The sequence below is a fragment of the Talpa europaea genome (assembly GCF_964194135.1).
Source record: "Talpa europaea genome assembly, chromosome: 6".
NCBI lineage: Eukaryota > Metazoa > Chordata > Mammalia > Eulipotyphla > Talpidae > Talpa > Talpa europaea.
In genome coordinates, this window is record NC_140072.1 from 15,408,943 (window position 1) to 15,429,353 (window position 20,411).

Below are 20,411 nucleotides of genomic sequence, written 5' to 3' on the forward strand. Positions count from 1 at the left end.
ATTTCGTCTTAAGGTTACTCCTTATAAATTAATTGTAGGACCGAAAAAAAAAAAAAAGGGCGGGGGGGAAGCAGCGGGCAGCCAGCCACGGAGGGAAAAATAGGCCGGCCAGCCCCGCCCGGCGGCGCCGCGCCCGCCCAGGCCCAGCCGCGGGGCGGCGCGGGTCCTCGGTGCGCCCCGGGCGCCCGCTGCACCGGGAGGCGCCGGGGAGGGCGCCGGGGACCGCGGGCCGCGCCCTCGCTGAGAGCGGCTCTGCGCGCCCGGCTCCTGGCCTCGCGGTGGCGCCGCGCTGGACGCCGTCTCGCCCTTCTGGACCGATTATTTTCTAACCCTGCGAGCCGAGGCCCGCGGCCCTTCCCAGCGCGGGGGCTCGGGGGCTCGGGGAGGCCGCGGCGCGCTCGGGAGCCGGCGAGGGAATCCCTCTCCCTCCACGTCACCGAAAGCGAGGAAACCCGCACTCGCGTCCTCTAACGCAAATGACCATCTTTGGCAACGTGCGCCAATGGAACAGACCAAGGGCCCCGGCGGGGGCGCGCGGAGGCCGGGGCCGCCCCGCCTCCCCCCGACCGCGCCGGCGGCCCGCGCCCACCCCCGCCGGCACCTTCCGTCCCCGCGCGGGGAGCGCGGCTGGCGTCAGCTCGGCCGGCAGCCGGGGCCGGGGAGGCGCTGCGCCCGCCCCCTCCTGCGCCTCTTCCTCCCCCTCTCCCCCCCCGCCGCCCCCCCGCCCCGCAAGGTGGAGTCTGGGGTTGACGTGAGTGTATGTATCCACATGGTACAGGGCTGGAGAATAAAGAGTGTGGAGTTGAACTCGTGCCATTGTAGTGACTCATCTCGGGCAGAGCGCAGGGGCTCCGGGCGAACAGCGAGCCGGGAGCCGCGCTCCGCAGGGCAGAGCCGGGACCGGCGCGCGGACGCGAGAGGCGGGCCCGCCCGGGAGCGGGCGCGGGGCCGGGGCGCAGGGCCGGGCGCGGAGCGGCGGCACCCGCGGGGCCACGACCCTGTGCGCGCGGGCGCGGCGGGAGCCCAGGGGCCGCGGGACGGGCGCGAGCCGTCCCCTCCCCGGCGAGGTCCGAGCCGCTCCGAAACTCCGGCGGCGAGTCGGCCACAGGAAGTTTATTCTCAGCTCCCTCTCGGAAAGGAGGAAATAGAAGTTTCTCCAAGCGGGCAGCCTTTCTTTTCGCCTTTTTTTCTTTTTTTTGCCGGGTCCGCGGTCGCGGGCCCCCAGGCGCGGCAGGCGGGACTCGCCGGACTCCTTTTCCTTTTTAATTTCCAATTTTTGGCCGGGCCGGCGGTCCCGGCTGGGCTCCGGCTGCGCGCGGGGGCGGGAGGGCGCGCGCAGGGGAGGGACCGAGGGACGCGCCGAGTTTTTAGAGGGAGGGACCGGGTGGACAACTGGTCCCGCCGCGCGCCCGGAGCAGGGGAGAAGCGCAGCGCTGGGCGCTCGGGGGCACCGTTGCCCGCGTCGCCGCCTCCCGCCCCGCGCCCGCCGCGCCAGGGCAGAAGCCGCGGAGCGAAGACCCGAGCCCCGGGCGCGCCGGGCGGAGCGAGCGCGCAGCAGCCGGTGCTCGGCCGCGGCGAGGGCGGGGGCAGACAGACACCCTGTTTCCTCTCGGGCCCCCACCGCGGATCATGTACCAGGATTATCCCGGGAACTTTGACACCTCGTCCCGGGGCAGCAGCGGCTCTCCTGCGCACGCCGAGTCCTACTCCAGCGGCGGCGGCGGCCAGCAGGTAGGTGCGGGGTCCCGGGTGCACCTGGCGCGCGGGCGGACCCCCGCCGTCCTCTCACCTACACGGCCTCCCCGGCTTCCTTTTCCCTTTCTTAGCTAGGGGAGAAAATTCCTCCGGGTCGCCTTCGAGAGTTGCGGGGTTGCGCCTTGTCCTGCCTTCCGCGTACCCCCCCTCCAGCCCCCACTTTTTTAAATGCTGAAACGGGGTGTGGGGCTTGGAGCACTGCTAACCAACCCATTTCCTCGCGCTGCACCCTATCCAAGCTCCCCGAATCGCGGGTCCCCTTCCCAGGAACCTGTTACCTCCAGTCTCAACCGCCCGCCTCCCTGCGCCTCTCTCTCCGGGTGGGAAAGGAAATCTTTGCATCCACAGTTACTCCCGACACCCCAGCGCCCATTCCTTCGGGAAAGCCGTGCCCTTCTCTTGCCCGGGTGTCTGAGTTAATTTCTCAGGGAGGTTGGGGACTCGGGAACACGGCGGGGCTCCTCGGAGTGGTCGGGGGAGTGGAGGGAGCGGGGCTGCGCCCCGGGAATCAGGTGCGAAGGTCAGGGGGACGGAGCAGCCTGGACTGGCCCGGGCGGCGCCGGCGAGCCCCGCGCGGTCCATCGCCTGTTGGGGTCCGAGCCGGAGCCAGCGTGGCCACCAGAAGGGACGCCTGGAGGTCTGGGGGTACCTGGGGCGAGGGCGCGTGCGGAAAGAAATGGGGAGAAAGGGAGCTCTCTTTGGCTCCTGGGTGGCTCTTGAAGCAGAAAAACAACTTGTTTCTAAAGCAGCCGGACTGGTTTGCACTGGAGGGGTTGTGCATGCGATCTGTGTGTCTATAAATACCAGAAAGGTACTGCTGGGGTGGTGGTGATGGTGGGGTGCCTGCCCTGTGCAGCAGCCCCACCTCCACCCCCAACCCCAAGCTCGTGAGGGGGCTGGCTTAAGACACAAGGCCACTACAAAGGGAGCCACCGTGGTCAGGGTCTGTGGAGTCTCTAGCCAAGTTGGCTTTTCTACAGAGTTGCTCTGGGAAGGCAGTGGCTTTGGGCCTCTAGAAGCAGGGGTGGGGGGGGGGCTGGGGGGGTGACCCGACCTGGAGAATAAATTAGAAACATCTTGAGATCTAAACAGGGAGACCTTTTTCCAAAGTGATTTCCCATGCCTGGTGAGCCCCCCTCCCCCCAATGGCTTTTGTGTGTCTTTCCTCTGCCTCCCTGGTGTCCCCATAAGCGCTGGCTGCAGAGCACCTAGTCTGTGGCATGAGGCACAGTCAGTGCACCCTTAATAATGAGCACCAAGGGGATGAATTTTAAGTTGGATCCTAAAAGTGTTTGATTTTGCTTGCTTTCCAGTCCCATAGACCGTTGGTATTGAAGGCAAGCATCCTTAGGTGATGGGTGGGTTGGGCAATAGCCTTTCCCTCGCTCTCCAGTTCAACAAAAGCCAAAATGCCTCTCTCCTCCTCCCCAGAGGAGGGACGGGGTCTTCTGGTTTCGGGCCTGTTCCCCTCGCTGTGGATTCTGCGGCAGTCATCACTGACATATTACCATCTTGCCGTCTGGCTTTGCTCAGACCCTGGATGGGAAGCCAGACCGGACATCAGTGCCCCGATTGAATAATCTGTGTCACTAGGGCTTTGAGCCCAGGATGTGAGCGGAGGCAATTCCCTGTTTTGGAAGAAAATCAGACAGGAAACCAGTGCTAGGAAGAAGGAAGAGAACTCAGTCCAGCAGGGTGTAATGGGGCCTCATTACCGAAGCAAAAAGCAGCTGTTGGCTAATTCCAAGCATGCTGTAACACATGAGGATTTTGCAATTAGTAATAACTAGTGCACGGGGTTCTCAAATATACGCCTGCCGGTTCAGCCCAGCAGCCTGAGTGAGGCGCCTTGCAAACCAGAGGCATTGGCAAGGTAATGCCACTTTGGACTGCTTTTCCAGCCTGTCTGCTCATGGGGGAGAGGGTGCTAGGAGGAGGGGAGAGGGTTTTTCCATCATCTCTCCAACTTGAGCAAAGCCTTTCTGTGGTCCTCAGGGCTGGCTTGAGAGGCTTTTGTTACTTTACAAGTCTGTGCCATGCCCCACCCTATTGGAACTCGGCTCAAGGTAACTTTATTACATAGCAGATAAAAAACCTGTAATCACTTTATTTCTCTCAGCTTCCTTTAGAGTTGGGAAGGGCCTTTCTCCTTTATGGCATCTCAGTGAACCTATCCCTGTAAGAGGGCTCTCTGGCCTTTCCACTGGCAAATGAATATTAATTTTTTCTGATTTCTTTCTTTGTGGGCTCTAATGTTCCTGATAACTTTGTTGCTATTTACTCAACCCACAACTTTCCTCTGTAGCCTCATAAAGCTTGACCTTAACACATGGCCATAAGTTCCAGTGTCTGGGGGGTGGGGGCAGCCAACTCTTTGTTAAAACTTCGGTTCTTGTATATGGCAGGAACTTGAAGCATGAAAAATATTTCCTGTTCCAGTTACAGTTTTAATCTCAAAGATTGGTCATTGGTGATTTTGTTTTGTCAGAAATGGTTGCACACACCTCCCCCCACCCCCCGGCCTTTTCTTTTTGTTGTTATTGTTGTTTTCTCTCTCCTAACTTTCCTAGGAAAACACCTCCCAGATATATGCCCTGCCTGGCTGCCCGGCTCTTACGGTTTCAGAGGCTGAGCATTACGCAATCCAGCCAGTTACACAAACATAGGTCATTTCATAACTTGTTTTCATCAGCTGGGCCCCCTTTTAATGAAAAAACAAAACAAAAACAAGACCCAGAACTTTTCCAAGGCTGCCATTTGTCTATTCCTCCGATAACTTAGGAAAATAAATCCAGGGGGACAGGTCCTTTCTGGAGTCACGGAATACCAGCCTAGCTCTCCTGTTCTGCAGCCACCCTTTCCCAAGACACACACACACACACAGACACACAGACACACGCACACACAAAATTCCCCAGAGTGAACTTTTGCCAACTGTACCAGTCTGGGACATTCCTCACATCAAAGAAGTTTTACCAGAAATGACTGTGATTCCCAAGTCAGCCCCACTCATGCCTCTCCAGTGCCCCCTACAGGACATCCTTAGAACTATCTGGGGAATGTATTTTTCCAGCCCCAGAGAGTGTTGTTAACTTGGTTAGCCTTTGGAATTCTTTGGATTTTTTTTCTTTCATTCAGGACCAATAAAATGCCATGTATTTAACAGTGGTTAAGTGGGAACTGCTTGAGTTTGAAATGCAATTTCTTTCTTTCTTTTTTTGATCTTGTTTTAAATAAAGCTCGGTTGAAAAAGGAGTGCTCTTTTCTTTTCCTCTTTCATGTCTGTCTGTTCATTAGGGCGCCAGCACAATGTCTTCAAATTCCTAAGCCTTGTTTTCCTGATGGATCTGTATGAGGACACTGGGAATTGTTTGGGGAGATGGTCTTCAGAATTGGTGAGAAGCTGGGAGGTGTGTATGAAGGGTCTGATGCTTTTTAATTTAATTTTATTTTTGCCTACAGATGTTGTAGATTAGGATCAAACAAAATGTTATTCCAGGAATTTGTCTGTTCTGCTGAGCCTTGATGGTGGAAGTGAGCATCACTTTTTCATCAAAGTGAATGGGGTGAAACAGTCATGTATTGTCTGAGGAACAATTGCATTTTCCTACCTAAGCCCCTGGGTGCATTTCCATGCCTTTATTTCTGCCTGTCTTATTCAAGGGGAGTGTAAAGTTAGGAGGTGCTTCTTTTTTTTCTATCTTAACACAAACACACCAGAACTTACATGTCCAAATCACTGCTGTCCCCTTTGTAATTGTTCCTCGAGGAGACTGAATAGTTATTTGAGTGCGGTGGCTATGAATCAACTCGGAAAGGTTTTACAACGCCCTTCTTATGGAATTGCCTTCAGCAAATTCTTTTGAAAATCCTTCCTGCTAACCTTTGTCTTTTGATGGCGAATTTGTAATTAGGAAATTATCAAAAGAGCTAACGTAGAAGAAACCAAGTATGTCGCAGAAGCTCGGGTGGTCAGGCTGGGCCAAAGCACAGTGACCCTGAGCTCTGCTGGTCTCAATCTCGGGCATCTGGGCGAGCCGCCAGCCACCCAGCAAAGGCACATGAAAGCGGGCACCTTTGCCATCTGTACCTCGCGTGTTGTTCTTCTGCTAAACAGGAATAAAGATACTGGTTTTGAGAATTCAGGAAGCTGATTTTCTGGTCTATTTGTTGAAAGAGAGAAAAAAATAGCATTATTACTTTGTGGATTTGTCTCATCCATGTTGAATGTGGTATCGCTGGGTGGCCACAACATTTCAAAATGACAGCAGCTGCCCCGAGTTAGGCAAATATATCTGTTCCAAACCCCACTTGGTAACTCTATCCCTCTTCCACTCACTGGGTGGGAGGGGAAAATGTAAGAATTCTCTTGCTGGAGCTGTCCCTCAGCCCTGTCGCACTGCCTTGGCCATGCCCCCTGCTGTGGTCTAGGGAAGAAGAGTTGTCAAGTCCTTCCCCTGAGTGCAGAGGTGTCTGAGGATTGCTGGGGTCACAAAAGAGGTCCACAGAATAATGGCTGAATTCCCCTGGGCTCTGGTGTGGGGTTTCTGGCAAAAGAGCCCTGGGAGGAAAGAAACTGGGGACCTTACCTCAGAGAAAACTCCTTATAACCACTTTCTTTTTTTCCTTGCTTTTTCTTTTTTCCTTACTCTTCCTCACCCTGGCGGTTGGGTGAAGAAGGATAGCATGGTTCTTTCAAATGAACCTGAGAAAGAGAAGCAGCCACAGAGCACAGGTCACCTGAGATGTTTGTGTACCACACGGTTTGGGGAGAAATCGTGAGTTACTAGCAACGATTTCCGTTGTGATAGGGATAAAAGGCCAAAGGTCAAAGTGATGTCCAGGGCAGAATCTGTGAAGGCTGGTTGTTATCCCTATAGAGCTTTGGAGAACATCCCAAGTTCAATAAAAATAGAGGGCACTTGAGTCCAGCTGGACCACAGCAGGGGCATTCTGGGAAGCTGGAGGCAGCATTCGCTCAAACCGCACCCTTTCCCTGAGTTAGCCTCCTGGGATGCTGGAATTCTCCATTTCCATGTTGGAAATCTTAAACAAGAAAAAAGTTCTTAAGAGAAAGAACTCAGTCCCTTTCAGACACAGACCAGGTCATGGGCTTCCTGGCTTGAGTGCTTGGTGGCCCAGTTGAGACTCAATCTGATGGATAAATGCCTGGGCGAGGGGTGGGCCAGCAACCCCAGCCTGACTTCACCTCACCTGCCACTTCTGCCCAGCTCAAGAGTCTCTGGGATAACCCTGCCCATCTCTGGCTGCAGGAAATGGGAATCCAAAGCCTGCTTCTGAAACCATTCTGCAAAAGGTCATGGTTATGGTACCCGTTTGTGAAACCAAGGCCTTGCTGTAGAGTTCCTAAAGGTCATTTTCCCAAATGGGAAACTGTTAGGCCTCTGGGAACCTCTCTGGACTGATAAAGTTGTTTGGCCCTGGAAGCCCTGGGCTCCGGATGTCTTTCTCATGGGCAGTGGGAGGAAGGCACACTTACTGCGCAGCCCCATGGCTGTGCACCCTTAAATACAGGGTGCAGCGGGGTAAGGGAGATCCTGATGCCCGGAGATCCACAGCAAGACTTGTGAGGGCTCAGGCTTCTGCCTTGGGGTCTAGAGATCCCCTTGATTTGCTGGGTCAGAGGAGTACCCTTCTTCTGTTTTTTTCTTTCTCATTTCTTTATTTACTTTCCACCCCAACCTGAGCACTGGAGACAAGAATGCTGTTCTAGGACAGGGGTCGCCAGGCCCTGACCCAGACCTGTTTAATGGGACATGGGCACGCCCATTTGTTTACATACTGTCTGTGACTCCTTCATGCTACGGTGGCAGAACTGAGCAGTTGCGACAGAGACAGAGACCATGGGGCCCACAAAACCTACAATATTTACTATCTGGTCTTTTATAGCAAAAGTTTGCCAGAGTCAACCCAAGGAGCTTGGTGGGGGCCAGTGTGTCCCCTCAGAGGCATTCTTGCCCACCCAGACAGGATGCCACAGTTAAATAAATCGCTCTGAGGCTTTGCCAGGCCAAATGCCACCAACATCCTGCATCTGCAGGCCGGTCCTTAGAGGAGGAGCTCTCTAGAGGAGGGGCCACAGAGCTGGGGGACAGGGGAGCCCAGTAAGACCTGCTTTACCTCCTCCCCTCCCCACAGCACACACAGGGACCGATCTGCCCTCACGCCCACAGCTGGGAACCCCTATCTTGGTTTCTGTTCCATGTTACCCGCCTCAGAGAGAATCATGACTTATCTCCAATATGACATCTGACTGATTCTGGGGTCTGTGGGTGTAGAAGAAGGCCTAGCCAACTTCTGCGGCTCCAGACTCCAGGGTCCCTTTCTGAGTGATACCTTTGGAGTTGCTTCTGCCAGATCTCATTTAAACTTTTGTGTACATCTCCTCTTGCAGACAAAAGCCTCGCTTATCAGAGCTCCAGCCCCTCTGGGGATGGGACATTGTTTTCCTCCAGTTGAGGGCCGAGTGTTATCCAGATGGCTTTACCTCTCTCTGAAACACATTGTACGTGCATTTAGAGGCGGTCATTACCTACTGCCTTGTTTTTATTGCTGTCTTGTTTTGTCTAGACCAAGCCATTGCTGCAAGGAATCTGGCTGGTGGCCGGGGAGCACTTTCTGTAGACCTGGCATCACAGAGCAAGGGAGCCCCAAGGCCTGCGAGGGGCTGAGTCTGCCACCGGTTCCTCAGGGGTCTTAGTCCCCAAGCTGGGCTTGATTTGCTTGCTTGCGTCCCCAGCCTGAAACAGGAGCTCTTTTGTTTGTTGGAACGAAGAGTGAATTTCTTGGGTGCTTTCCTAAGAGGGAGATGACGGGTTGACTCTCAGAGATGCACGGCCACAGTAAGCCATCACACGGGACGCGGAGTGCCCTTCAACCCCAGAAGCTAACTTGGGAAGAGAAATGGAATAAAAATGTTGGGGGCTTCCCAGGAGTGGGAAGCTGACAATTCCCTCTGGCGCCATCCTGGGCAGAGTCCACAGAACTTGCGATGATAACGCTGGCCGCGGCGGTGGCCATGACGGCGGTGACTGTGCCACCTTCCATTTGTCTGGAGTGGTGTTTCTCAACCCCTGCTCACATTAGAATCTCCTTAGGCAGTTTTTTAAAAATCCCTCATCAGAACCCTACTCCAAACTAATTATTTTAGAACCCTAATGGTGAGGCGCCATCCAACATTGTTGTTTTAAAAAGCTCCTCCTAACATTCTAATGTGCAGCCAGGCTTGAGAACCATGGGTGTGCTTTTATAGCCTGTGATTACAAGTAGCTACTTATTTAATCCTCATGACATTGCAGTGAGTTTGGTGTCTGTGTTCCCTCTTACACTCAGGGAAACTGAGACCTCAGTGAGTTGCCAAGCACTGAGCCAGCCTTGGCTAGGCCTGATTCCAAGGCTGTGCTGGTGCCCTGGCCCCACCCCCACAACCCCGCCTCCCAAGAGAAGCCTCTGTTTGGGCCTCAGCGCTTCTGCACTCAGCCACACCCACATCTCCCTGCTGGGCCACCTCTCATCCCAGCCCTGGTTGTCTCTTTCTTCTCCCTGAGGATCATTTTCCACTTGGATCCTTCCTGTACCCATACTCCTTCACACGCACACCCCCATAGATACCTGCTGCTTTATAGTCAGCTCTGATAAAAAGCCCAGTTGTCGTTGCCTTCAGTAGTGCAACTCAGAGTCTTCTGCATGGGGTAGCGCTCGTTCTGGAACCCCAAATCCATGGCACAGGATATTGCTCTTTGAACCCCAGAGTCCTTTCATGGGGTATTGCTCCTTCTGGATCCGCAGAATCCACGGCACTGAGCAGCTCTCTTCTGTGAATGCCTTTGGCCTGGGGCCCCAGGGCAGTCTGGGAGGTGAGGTGGCCACTTTTTACCACCCTGGAATCAGGCAGCCTGTAGAGGAGTGAGAGACAAAGGGTCCGCAGCTCCCTCAGCCTCAGTGAGATACTCTGAACCTCACTTTCTTAGTACAGCAGGAACCCACATGTTGTTGCCAGGGGCAGAGACTGGTGGTGGCAGCTGCCATTGCGTGTTGCCAATTCTTCTAATCCTGGCTGGTCTTGCTGTTGCTCCAGAACAGGGGAATACAAGAGCATCCATGCTAGTGAGGTGGGATTTCATTTGGGATAGACACAGGGCCTCCCTGATAAGAGAAAATTTTTAGGGACCCTTGATGAGGGTGACCTGATCCTCCAAGGGCAAAGTAGGTGGATCACCGCACCTGGCTGGATTTCAGGGAAGGCGGGCGCCAGTGCCGGAGAGCCGGCCTCCGTCAGCTGAATGGGTCTGCGTCTGCCCCCACTGCTTATTAGCGATGCGGCCTTGGAGAAGTTACTTCATCTCTCTAAGCCTAAGTGTCTGCCTCCAAAAGGGCGATAATGGTAGTTCTTACCTCACAGGGAGACGTAATGAGATAATCTAGGTAAAACACGGTCCTGTCATTTAGTCAGTGTCCGATAAGTGTCAGCTGTCGTTGCTGTCGTCATTTCACCCAACAGGTTAGGGAAGAAGGGCTTGCAGAACTTTCTCGTGAAATCATCTGAGTATGAGGCGCTACCTGGCCCCCTTTAGGGGAGAGCTTTCCCCTGAAAATCTGGAAGAGTCCCCTGAATCTTACCTTCTCTCTCCTCTCGCTTGCTGGTAACTGCCCTGAAGAAGGGCAAACCCACCTGCAGAGGCACACAGCTCACTTTAGCTTTTGTGCTACGTTGGCATCTTATATTTTAAATAGAATCCTTCTTGTGGGAGCTCCAGAAAACTGGGCACAAATGAAGAGGCAGGAGCAGACTGAGCTATCAGCACAGATAGATTTGTGGACGGACGGAGAGACGCCGTCTCTGTGCCCAGCAAGGTGGGGGTGAAGGGCCAGGAGGAGGGACAGGGCAGCAAGATTAAGCTGGCTGAAGGGCACCTTTTCATGGACTTGGTTTCCCCCTGCTGTGCCCCCACCCCCCATCATGAGCTTGTTTGGAAAGTAAAGAAAGCAGGCACGATTAGCTTCCTGGTGATCTCTGTTGCTTCAGAGCTGTGGGTGTGCAATGCTCCTCCAGGAGGGGCGATTTGCCAGGAGTCCTCCCTGGGGAAGGACTGGCAAGTGAAACGAGGCTGGGGGGCGGGGGTGCACAGGTGGGAGGCTGCCTTCCTGCTGACGGGGCTGACCTGAGTGTGAGTGAATGGGGAGCACCCCTTGTCTGAGGAGTCACTTGGGATATGACTGCATCCTCCTGGGCTGCCTGGGGATGGAGTTCCCGGGCCCCCTCTCAGGGAATGGGTTCTTTGATAAGAGCCCCGGGAAGGGTTCAGACCCCCTCTAACTCTTGAATATGCAGGGCTTACCCGGAACTTATACCAGGAGGGCTCCCCTGGTATCCTACCCTTGCCTCCCAAGCACTGACCCTGCATTCTGCTAGTTTGGGCCTCTTGGCTCTGCTTATCTCATTCTTCTCAGTATTTATTGGCTCAATCTCATTTTTTACTCACTGCAGAAATTCCGGGTAGATATGCCTGGCTCGGGCAGCGCCTTCATTCCCACCATCAACGCCATCACGACTAGCCAGGACCTACAGTGGATGGTGCAGCCCACAGTGATCACCTCCATGTCCAACCCGTACCCCCGCTCGCACCCCTACAGCCCTTTGCCAGGCCTGGGGTCTGTCCCTGGGCACATGGCCCTCCCGAGACCGGGCGTGATCAAGACCATCGGCACCACCGTTGGCCGCAGGAGGCGAGATGAGCAGGTACATGCAGCTCAGCCCAGCAACCAGGGGCCCTGTGGGCGGCTTTTAGGGCCTGGTGATGTGGGTGGTTTTGTGTGGACGGGGAGGGAGCAGGTCAGTGTTCTTGGATACTGGGAAGGGGTACACGCTAGGGCGCCAGGAGCACATGATCCCGTCATTGGAGGGCAGAGAGGAGGCCTGAGGGTCAGCCTGGCCATGTCATATTGCCCATGTCCCTTTGAGTCTTTGAGTCTCAGTTTCCTCGGCTATAAAATGGGGAGGATGGACCTGCAGGGGGGCAGCCGGGACTTGTGGGTGGGAAAGCATGTTGTAACAAATGGGAAGCGCCATTAGGATCTGCCTGCAGCAGTGTCCTTCCCTGACCCCAGGCTGATGGGCCACAGGACACCCAGGCTGGGAGCTTCCTGGGATTAACTCTTAACTGTCTACTGGCATCTGGTGCAGATGAGACTCCGCGTAGACCAAAAGGGTCTTGGTCCAGGCTGGCACGGCCCCCCGACTCTCATTGCTCCTGGAGCCCCAGGCCTCCAGCCCTAGCAGAAGCCCGCAGCAAGTGCCGGAAAGCACATTCGGAAGTGCAGTTGCTCCTGGTCTCTGCCCAGGGTGAAGACAGGCAGTCAGACACCTGCCTTTGATCCTCAAGGGGCTCAGCTTTGAGAAGGTGTCAGTCTGGCGTGGGAGGCACATCAGAAAGTGCTGCTTATGAGGCAGCTTCAATCCTATGTTCAGAAAACCCCCTTGTGTATATCAACAGCCAGCCAGGGAAGCCATGAACCCCAATTCTGGGAGAGAAGTCACAGCTGTGCATAATTCTGGAGCAGGGAGCAGAGGCCAGGGAATGGGTCTTCCAAGAGTCCCATGTGTCCCCCTTCACCGGAGACACAACCAAGGCCCAGACACACCTGCCTGGAGCCATTCCAAGAAGGAGCAAAAATCTGAACTAGAACCCAGCTCCCTGGACTCCCTGTGCAGTACTGGCAATGCTGTGCCCTCGGGCGCTCAGGGGGAAGGGCCTTAGCAGTTTTCCAAATGAAGTATGACCCAGTTTACAGCATTAGAAGCCCTGCCTATTCCCACCTCCTCTTCGGGAGCCCCAGGCACACACTGTTGCTATACAAGGACCCTTTGAGCACGCTCCCCATTGGATAATCATCCCCAGTAGCAGAGGTCCCCAGAATGACCAGAATCACTGCTCTTGGGCCTGGCAGCTTTTGCAGAAGCCTGATTCCCTGAGGACCAAGCTGGGCCTGTATCCACTACATGTTGGTTTGCTCTTTCTATGGCAGCAGAAAGAATCTTGAGAACATGGGGAGGTGTGTGGAACAGACAGGATGATAGAGCCTGCCTGCTGCTGCTGTTGGGGCTCCTGCAGATGGGGCGCAGGGCCTCCATCCCACTCATGGTCGCCTTCTGTAACTGTACTTGTAAATACTGCCGCAGCAGTATGTATCAGTATCATCTATATAAATATGCTCCCTTGGGGAGCCCAGCCTGCCAAGCTTTATAGTCACCAATGGCTGGACTCTCCCTGTGTGAGTGACCCCTGTGTGGGAGACAGGCATTGCCAGGCCTCTTTGTGGCTAGCAGGACAACAACACAAGATATGGGGAACACTCTTCATTCTGTTCTGGGCCTAATTCACTGCGAATTGAGAAGTTTCTATCTGGAAGAGACCAGCTTTTCAGATTTTCCCTCTGCACCCATTTTACAGATGAGGAAACTGAGGCCAAGCAAGGAGAAGGGCCCTGCCCTGGGTCCCACAGTGCATTAGTAGCAGGGCCAGGACTGGAATCTGCCTCCTTTGACCTTCAGCCCTGTGATTTTCCCACCACAACACCACAGAGGCGTGCCCTAAGACAATCTGTCTGGAGAATTTCCTTCCTTTTTTGGGAGGGAGGGAGAGAACCAGGAGCATTTTACCTCAGGTCAACTAGAAGCTTAGACAAATGTCCAGCACTTGGAGGAAGTCTGGGTGCCGGCAGCTTACACCCTGGGCTCTGTGTTCTAGGCCCAGGTCTTCTCTCTGAAACTTACTCCCACCCTACCCCCAGGGAGGAGCCTGATCCCAGGAGCCAGTCTGGTGCCTCACTGCCCTCCTGAGCCTGCTGGAGACTCCCTCAGAGCTTAGAGGCAGTGACTGAGGAGTGGAAAATGGAGGGGGTGTGGCTTGGGGCTGGACAGTTGGATACAGACACACCCCAGCTGTTGCCATGTTGAAGTCCCACGCTATGCCCACAGCTCCCACATCTGAGCTGATAGCGAAGAGATTTCTAGACCAATTGGGAGGCCACAAGTTGTCCAGAAGCAGCCAAAGGGGAAGGGAGGCCAAAGTTTACCTAGACTATCTATGACTTTTCTGCCCCTTAACTGTGAGGGGGTGCTGGCTGGCATAAGAGGAGCTCTGGCAGCCCTTTCAAGGTGGCCTTGAATCCAGGCCCCACCAGGGCCATCAGACTCCCTGGGAAACTCTGGTGGGCTCAGGTTGGTACAGATTTAGCAGCATCCTGTCCCGTGTTCAGGGCCTCAGCTGGTAGCCCATTCCCACACAGAGCAGGGCCCCTGGGTCTGTGGACCTGGGTCTCCAGGCCATTTGGATCATTCAGGACTCAGAAAAAGCATCAGAGAGGAGACCTGCGTTGCTCCTTCTCTGTGACACTTTCTAGTTTCAAGGGTGCTTGATGAGGGGCACAGAGACTGTGGAAGGGGCTTCCTGTTGGCTGTTTCACATAGGGGAAATCTGACACTTGGAAGACTCAGAAGGTTCAGTCATTAGTCCAGGGCCACATAGCGGCACCTTATCTGTGTTGGCTCCAGATGCCTCTTATAAGAGAGGATGAGGGCCCTCTGGCTGTCCTGGGGAGACAGGATTTCAGAGACTGAGACTGAGAGTGGGGCTTGAGGAGGGATGGGGAACCGGGACTCACATGTGGGACTCCAGCCCAGAGCCTTCTGGAGGGGCTGAAGAACAATGAGGGGATGATACCAGCTGTCATCCCACCTACAGGGGGAGACACAGTGAGAGAGGAGCTGGCATAGCGGGAATCTGGGCCTGGTTCTCTGTCCCAGTGAGACGGGGCAGTGGAGGAGAAGGAGGTCGCCAAGGCAGAGCCAAACCTGCCAGAGCTTGGCACAGCCAGAGCCCTGGGAGGTGGGGGGCTGAGACACCCAGAGATGTCTCCAGCCTGCCAGGCCTGCCGCTCCCCAATGGGCCCCTCTAACTATTGGAGGGGAGTTTGAAAGTTGGGAAGATGCAAGGAGTTTCTCTGCTCGAGTGGCCTGATGCCTCAGACACTCTTCAGCCTACAGAGTCGACGGGCACATTTTCCTGCTGGTGTTTGGAGATTTAGATGCGGGGCTTTGGCATATTAGGGCCATAGCGTCCCCTCGGTGTGGACAGACTTTGTAATGTCCTTTCTGCTGCTGTGCCCCAGGGCTCTGACTTGGGAGTCAGGGGGAGTGGCTGGCAATATTCTCCCATGGGGTACTTTTCTGCCCCCCTAAAAGTGGCTTGGACTTGCTCCCTTGTGTCCCTTAAGGACAGAACCTGGGACCAGTTTCCCCTGGACTTTTCTGAGCCCTAGCACTTAGCCTTAGCACTCAGCACTTCCTAAGCCTTGGCACTTAGTAGGTGTGCCATCACCTACTGATGTCCTTTTGAATTGCTTTCTGCCTGGACCCATAGCCATCTCGTGTCCCCTCTGCTTGTGAGGGGCGTTGGGGTCACAACCTGGAAGGGCTCTATGTGAACAGCATCAGAGGAGCTGTGTACCTGCCCGGGGCCTGAGCCACGGGCCCCTAGCCAGCCTCACTGAAAGGAACAAGTTGGTAAACCCTGCAGGGGGCAGGGGCAGCTTCGTTGGATTCTTGAATCAATCTCGAACCCTGGAAAGTGTCCGGCACAGAGGTGTCTGTCTGTCTCGTGAGTGGAAGTGGTGGGCAGCAGGATTTGATGTGGGCGCCTCCTCCTTTTGTTTCCAGCCAAGCACTGTGCCAGGCACACTGAGGTGGTGAGTCTGTGGGGCTGAACTGTGAGCAGCAGGTGCTCGGGGGCTAGCAGAGAGAATCGGGAGTGGAGTGGCATCCTTGGGTCTCCCTTTGGCAGCAGGACATTCCTCCTGGGTGGTTCTTACTCTGAGCCCAGCCACTTAACCAAATGGGGCTAATGAGGCTTGTAGAGCAGGCAGTGTGAGGGGGAGAAGTAATTAGCCAGGTTTGGACGAAGCTGCCTCAGCGGGTGGGGCCAGGCCTGCTGGCCCCCAGGTCTCCCTGGGGAAGCAGCGCCACTCCATTTCTCTGGTCTTGGCACTGAATCAGGGCTGACACGACTCGGGCTGCCGTCGTGCCTGAGGCTGGTGAGTCCCTGATGCATTGCTGCCCATCTGCCCCTTCAAACACGGGATATCCCCCTCAGGGTGGATTGGGCACTAAGCATCCTCCCAGGCTGAGCTGCGTGTCCTGGGACTGTTGAGCCCAGCCACACTCCTCTTGCCTTCCGGCTCCCCTTCCTGTGTCTCAGAAGTGCTCCTTGCCCTACGTCAAAAGCAGTTGGAAAAAAAAAGCCAGGAAAGTATTTATCCCCACCTAATCGTGATCTTCAACCTTGGCTTCTAGCTATCTCCTGAAGAGGAGGAGAAGCGTCGAATCCGGCGGGAGAGGAACAAGCTGGCTGCAGCCAAGTGCCGGAACCGACGGAGGGAGCTGACAGAGAAGCTGCAGGCGGTGAGGAGCGCTGCGTGGGGTGGGAGCACTTCTGGGTGGACCAGAGCAAGAGCCCTAGGGCCTCCCTCTCCCCTCCTGGCCCACTAGGGCCTGCACACGAGTTAATACGATGGAAATAGTCTTTCCTTCGATCACTTGGGTTAGCATCATGACAGAAACAGAGAGGGAGGGACAGAGTCACCCTTTGGCTCCAGCCTGGCTCCAGAAAGAGGACTAGACAACCTCCCTGGGCCCAGCACCCTTTCTCACTCAGTGCCTGAGCATTCCCTGTTCCTGGGTGAGGGATGACAGAGGATCCAGGACCCAGGGCAGGCCCAGGCCTGCCCCCTCTAAGCTTCCAGCCGCCCCCATATCTAGCTCCAGTAGGGACGGCCCTGCTTAGCTTAAGCAATCTAATTTGGGCAGAGGGAGAGACGTGCTGACTCCTTCGTCTCTGAGGGGTCTCGATGCTCTCTGGGCCCTGGTGGAAACGAGCCACGTGCCTACTGAATTGTGTTATCTCGGGGCTCTGTCATATCCTTCATGGGTGGGAGGGTTCCCCGTCTCTGCTGTGAGCCTGAAGCTGTGGCCTTGGTACCTCCTTCTGCCTGAGTGAGTCATTCACCCACACCTGGGGGCTGTGGCCCAGCCCCGCCCTTCCCTCTTGAAAGATTGACTTGACCTATGTCACGTAACTCCAGGGCCCTTAGGGAGGACCACGTGCCATGTGGAGGAGGCCCAGAGCCTGACCTGAGTCTCCGTGTAGAGTGAGGAAATGAGACTGTCAGTGGTTCTCGCAAAGGCCAGCCAGGATGGGGCTTTGGAAGTCACCACTTACCTTGCACATCCCCTCGCTTTGTTTAGTCCTCTAGGTCACCGTACGCCTGCCTCAGCTGCCCCTTGTCTGCCCTGGAGCCCTTGCTTTTGAGTGCTGATAGTAAATGGCATGAATTCAGAGACGCTTGTAGTACCACTGAGGGAGGTGCTGGCGGGGGCAGTTCTGAGTGTCAGGCTCCATGGGGAGCATGCCTCCAGGAGAGCCCTCCTCACTGCTAACCTCCAGGCCCCAGAAGAGCCCCCCCACAGTCCCTCCACCTTCCTCCTCCAGAAGCCTTACACCCTCCCCCGCCTCCCCACCCCCGACCCAGCCACCCAGGCCCCTGAGCCACATCCTCCACAGGAAACCTCTCATAAGCTCATGACGTTCATCAGACCCTTGAGACAGATGGAAACTTTTTTTCACTCCGGAATACTCTGTCCTCTGCTCTGTGATGCTCTGGCCCCGATCCTGGATCATCTCCTTCCTGAAGAGGAGTCTGTGTGAGGGAGAGGGAGCGTGGAGAGGTGGCCGGTGACACTCCCCCTTCATCTTCCCTAACTGCTCCCTCTGTGGCCTTTGCTGCTGCTTTGGCTTCACATAAAAGCAGGGCTGAGTCCCGGCAGTGTGACTGTGCCGTCCTCACATCAGCGGGGCACTTACTAGAAGCCAGGCCCTGTGCGGGGCTATGTGTGCTGGAAATTTCCACTGTTGCGTAGTGCAGAGTTGAGTGTTTCTGTGTCCACGGGTGGGCCAAATGGGATTGAAGAGGTAGGAGGAGATGGGTAGAACCGTGAGCTCCCTTCCTCCCGTCTACTCCCTTACTCAGGGTGACCCAGGAGACGAGTCTGGACTCTGGAATTGCATACACTATGGTCAAATCTGGGCTACCTCACTTCTTATCTATGACTGTGCAAGTGACTGAGCCCGTCTGAACCTCAGTTTCCTTTTCTGCAAAAAATGGGTTCATGATAATATTTGCTTAAAAAAAGTGCTGGAGGATTGAATGAGATAATACTATGAAACACTTACCACAGTGCCTGGTGTAAAGTGAGCGCTCACTCATGAGACGAGGTTGTGCTGTCAGCTTTCCTCCAAGCTGGTTTTGCTCCCTTCTCAGTCTGGAGCCTCCTGGTGACTCAGAACCAGTGTGTGGCCAGGTGTGTGAACTGGCCATTTCCCCATCGCTTGTCTGAGGACATTGCTGGTTTGAACTCTCCCCCCAGCCCCTGCACCAAGCAGGTCCCTGGCAGGTGGCTGTCCCTTACGTGCCTCTTTCTCCCCCGCAGGAGACGGAGGAACTAGAGGAGGAGAAGTCAGGCTTGCAGAAGGAGATTGCAGAGCTGCAGAAGGAGAAGGAGAAGCTGGAGTTCATGTTGGTGGCCCACGGGCCAGTGTGCAAGATCAGTCCAGAGGAGCGCCGATCGCCCCCGGCCCCAGGGCTGCAGCCCCTGCGCAGCGGGGGCGGTGGAGTGGGTGCCGTGGTGGTGAAACAGGAGCCCCCCGAAGAGGACAGCCCCTCGTCCTCATCAGCAGGGCTGGACAAGGCCCAGCGCTCGGTCATCAAGCCCATCAACATCGCTGGGGGCTTCTACGGAGGGGAGGAGCCTCTGCACACCCCTATCGTGGTGACCTCCACACCTGCCATCACTCCGGGCACCTCGAACCTCGTCTTCACCTACCCCAGCGTCCTGGAACAGGAGTCACCCGCGTCGCCCTCGGAGTCCTGCTCCAAGGCGCACCGCAGAAGCAGTAGCAGTGGGGACCAGTCATCAGACTCCTTGAACTCCCCTACTCTGCTGGCTCTGTAACCCAGCTCCCGGGGGGTCCTCGTCACTGCCTCCTTCCCAGGGACCAGCACCTTCAAGAGCTCCAGGGCCGTGAGGGCAAGAGGGGGACCCTGCCTGAGAGCTTCTGGCTCTGGGGAGACCCGGGGGACTTGGCGGTGAGGAGTTGGAGGACTCGGATGATCTCTTGGAAGTCCAGGAGTTCTTCCCTCATTCATCTTGCAAAGCAAATCCTGTTTCTTGAAAAGCCTTGGAGAACTTGGTTTGGCGGACTCAGGCATCTCTCTGGCTTCGGAAGAGCCTGAAGCTGGCGCGAACCGCTCCTGTCCCTTTGTTACGCTGTGTCTCTGGAGTGATGGTGTCCCTTCCCGCCCCACCAAGCATGCTCAGTGCCTTTTGGTTTCACCTTCCCTCTCTTTGCCCCTTCCTTCCCCAAGTGTCAATTTCACTTCCTCTTGGTTTTTATCAAATTTGCCATGACATTTCATCCTGGTGGTCTGAATATTAAAGCTCTTCCTTTCTGGAGATGGGGCAGCAGGTGACTTTTCTGCCAGGGCTGACTTGTATGGAAAGGGATAGTCAATGTGCAATACAGAACCTTCCCTCCCTGGTGCTCCCTGGCCCACCACCATCTCCAGAACCAGCTGCAGGGCTCCCCGAGCTCTCAAGGAGATGCCGCCATCACTGGGAGGCTCGGAGGACCCTCCCTCCCCATCCTTGGAGACGGCCCTTGGAGGAGCTGCGTGGCCAGAAGACAGGGTGTGAGTGAGACAGCCAGGGCACAGGTTGGGTATGGCAAACGCCTAATTACCAGGCCAGGAATAGTGCCAACAAAGCCACTTGGGTGTCCTAGCCTGCTCCCCTCCACCCGGTGTCTCGAGGAGGACGTCTCCTGTAATTACTGCCTCGCCATTCTGCCCCTGGACCCTTCTCTTCAGACCGGGGAGGCGTCCCTCCCTGGGAACCACACATCACTCCATCCCTGCGGCTCCGCCCTTTCCCCATCCTGGCTCTCAGGGTGACGCCACCCACGGAGATTTAATGAGCTTGGGCCTGGACCCTCCCCAGATTGCTGCCAGGTGGCCCCTCCCCAAGCCTCAAAGGAGCCTTTGCTGTGGATGCAAAGACAGGGCAGGGAGGAGCAGGCAGTTGGAGAGGATTCGCTTCGGGGCAGCCCTGGCACCTGGCTGCTGCTGCTAGGCCTCTGTGGTCATCTGCTACCTGGTGGATCAAGTGCTTTCTCTTTTACGCTCCCCTATCCCCTCATCCAGCATGCTCCTCGGGTCCATCATCAGCCAGCTGTGAACAGCTGGCCCGGAGCTGTTGCTGAGGCTTGTGGCTCAAGCACCATCCCTGGGGGCTGCTGAAATCAGAGATGAGCTGTGTTGCTTCCCACGGGGTGGGGGGCGCGCCTGGGGGAGAGGTCTTCCAGGCTTCCCGAAAGAGCACAGCTTAGCTTAGCATAACTCAGCACGGTCCTTCCACCCTTCTGGGCCTTTCTGCTCCCCGGGGTGCTACTCCCCTTGCTCTTCTGGATTGGCCTCTGCTGGGCTTGAGCCCGGAGGGTGCCCCGCTGTTGTGATTCGGCTCTAGA

General features: G+C 55.8%; 1 protein-coding gene across 1 annotated transcript; it reads left to right on the plus strand.

Annotated features, from left to right (window-relative positions):
* Positions 1 to 1,629: 1,629 nt before the first annotated feature.
* Positions 1,630 to 18,841, plus strand: FOSL2 (FOS like 2, AP-1 transcription factor subunit; the record flags this gene model as incomplete). The annotated part of the gene is made up of 4 exons (XM_084235424.1): positions 1,630 to 1,731; positions 11,264 to 11,515; positions 16,127 to 16,234; positions 18,320 to 18,841. The coding sequence occupies 4 exons, from the start codon at positions 1,630 to 1,632 to the stop codon at positions 18,839 to 18,841; spliced, it is 984 nt and encodes a 327-aa protein (XP_084091550.1).
* Positions 18,842 to 20,411: the final 1,570 nt, after the last annotated feature.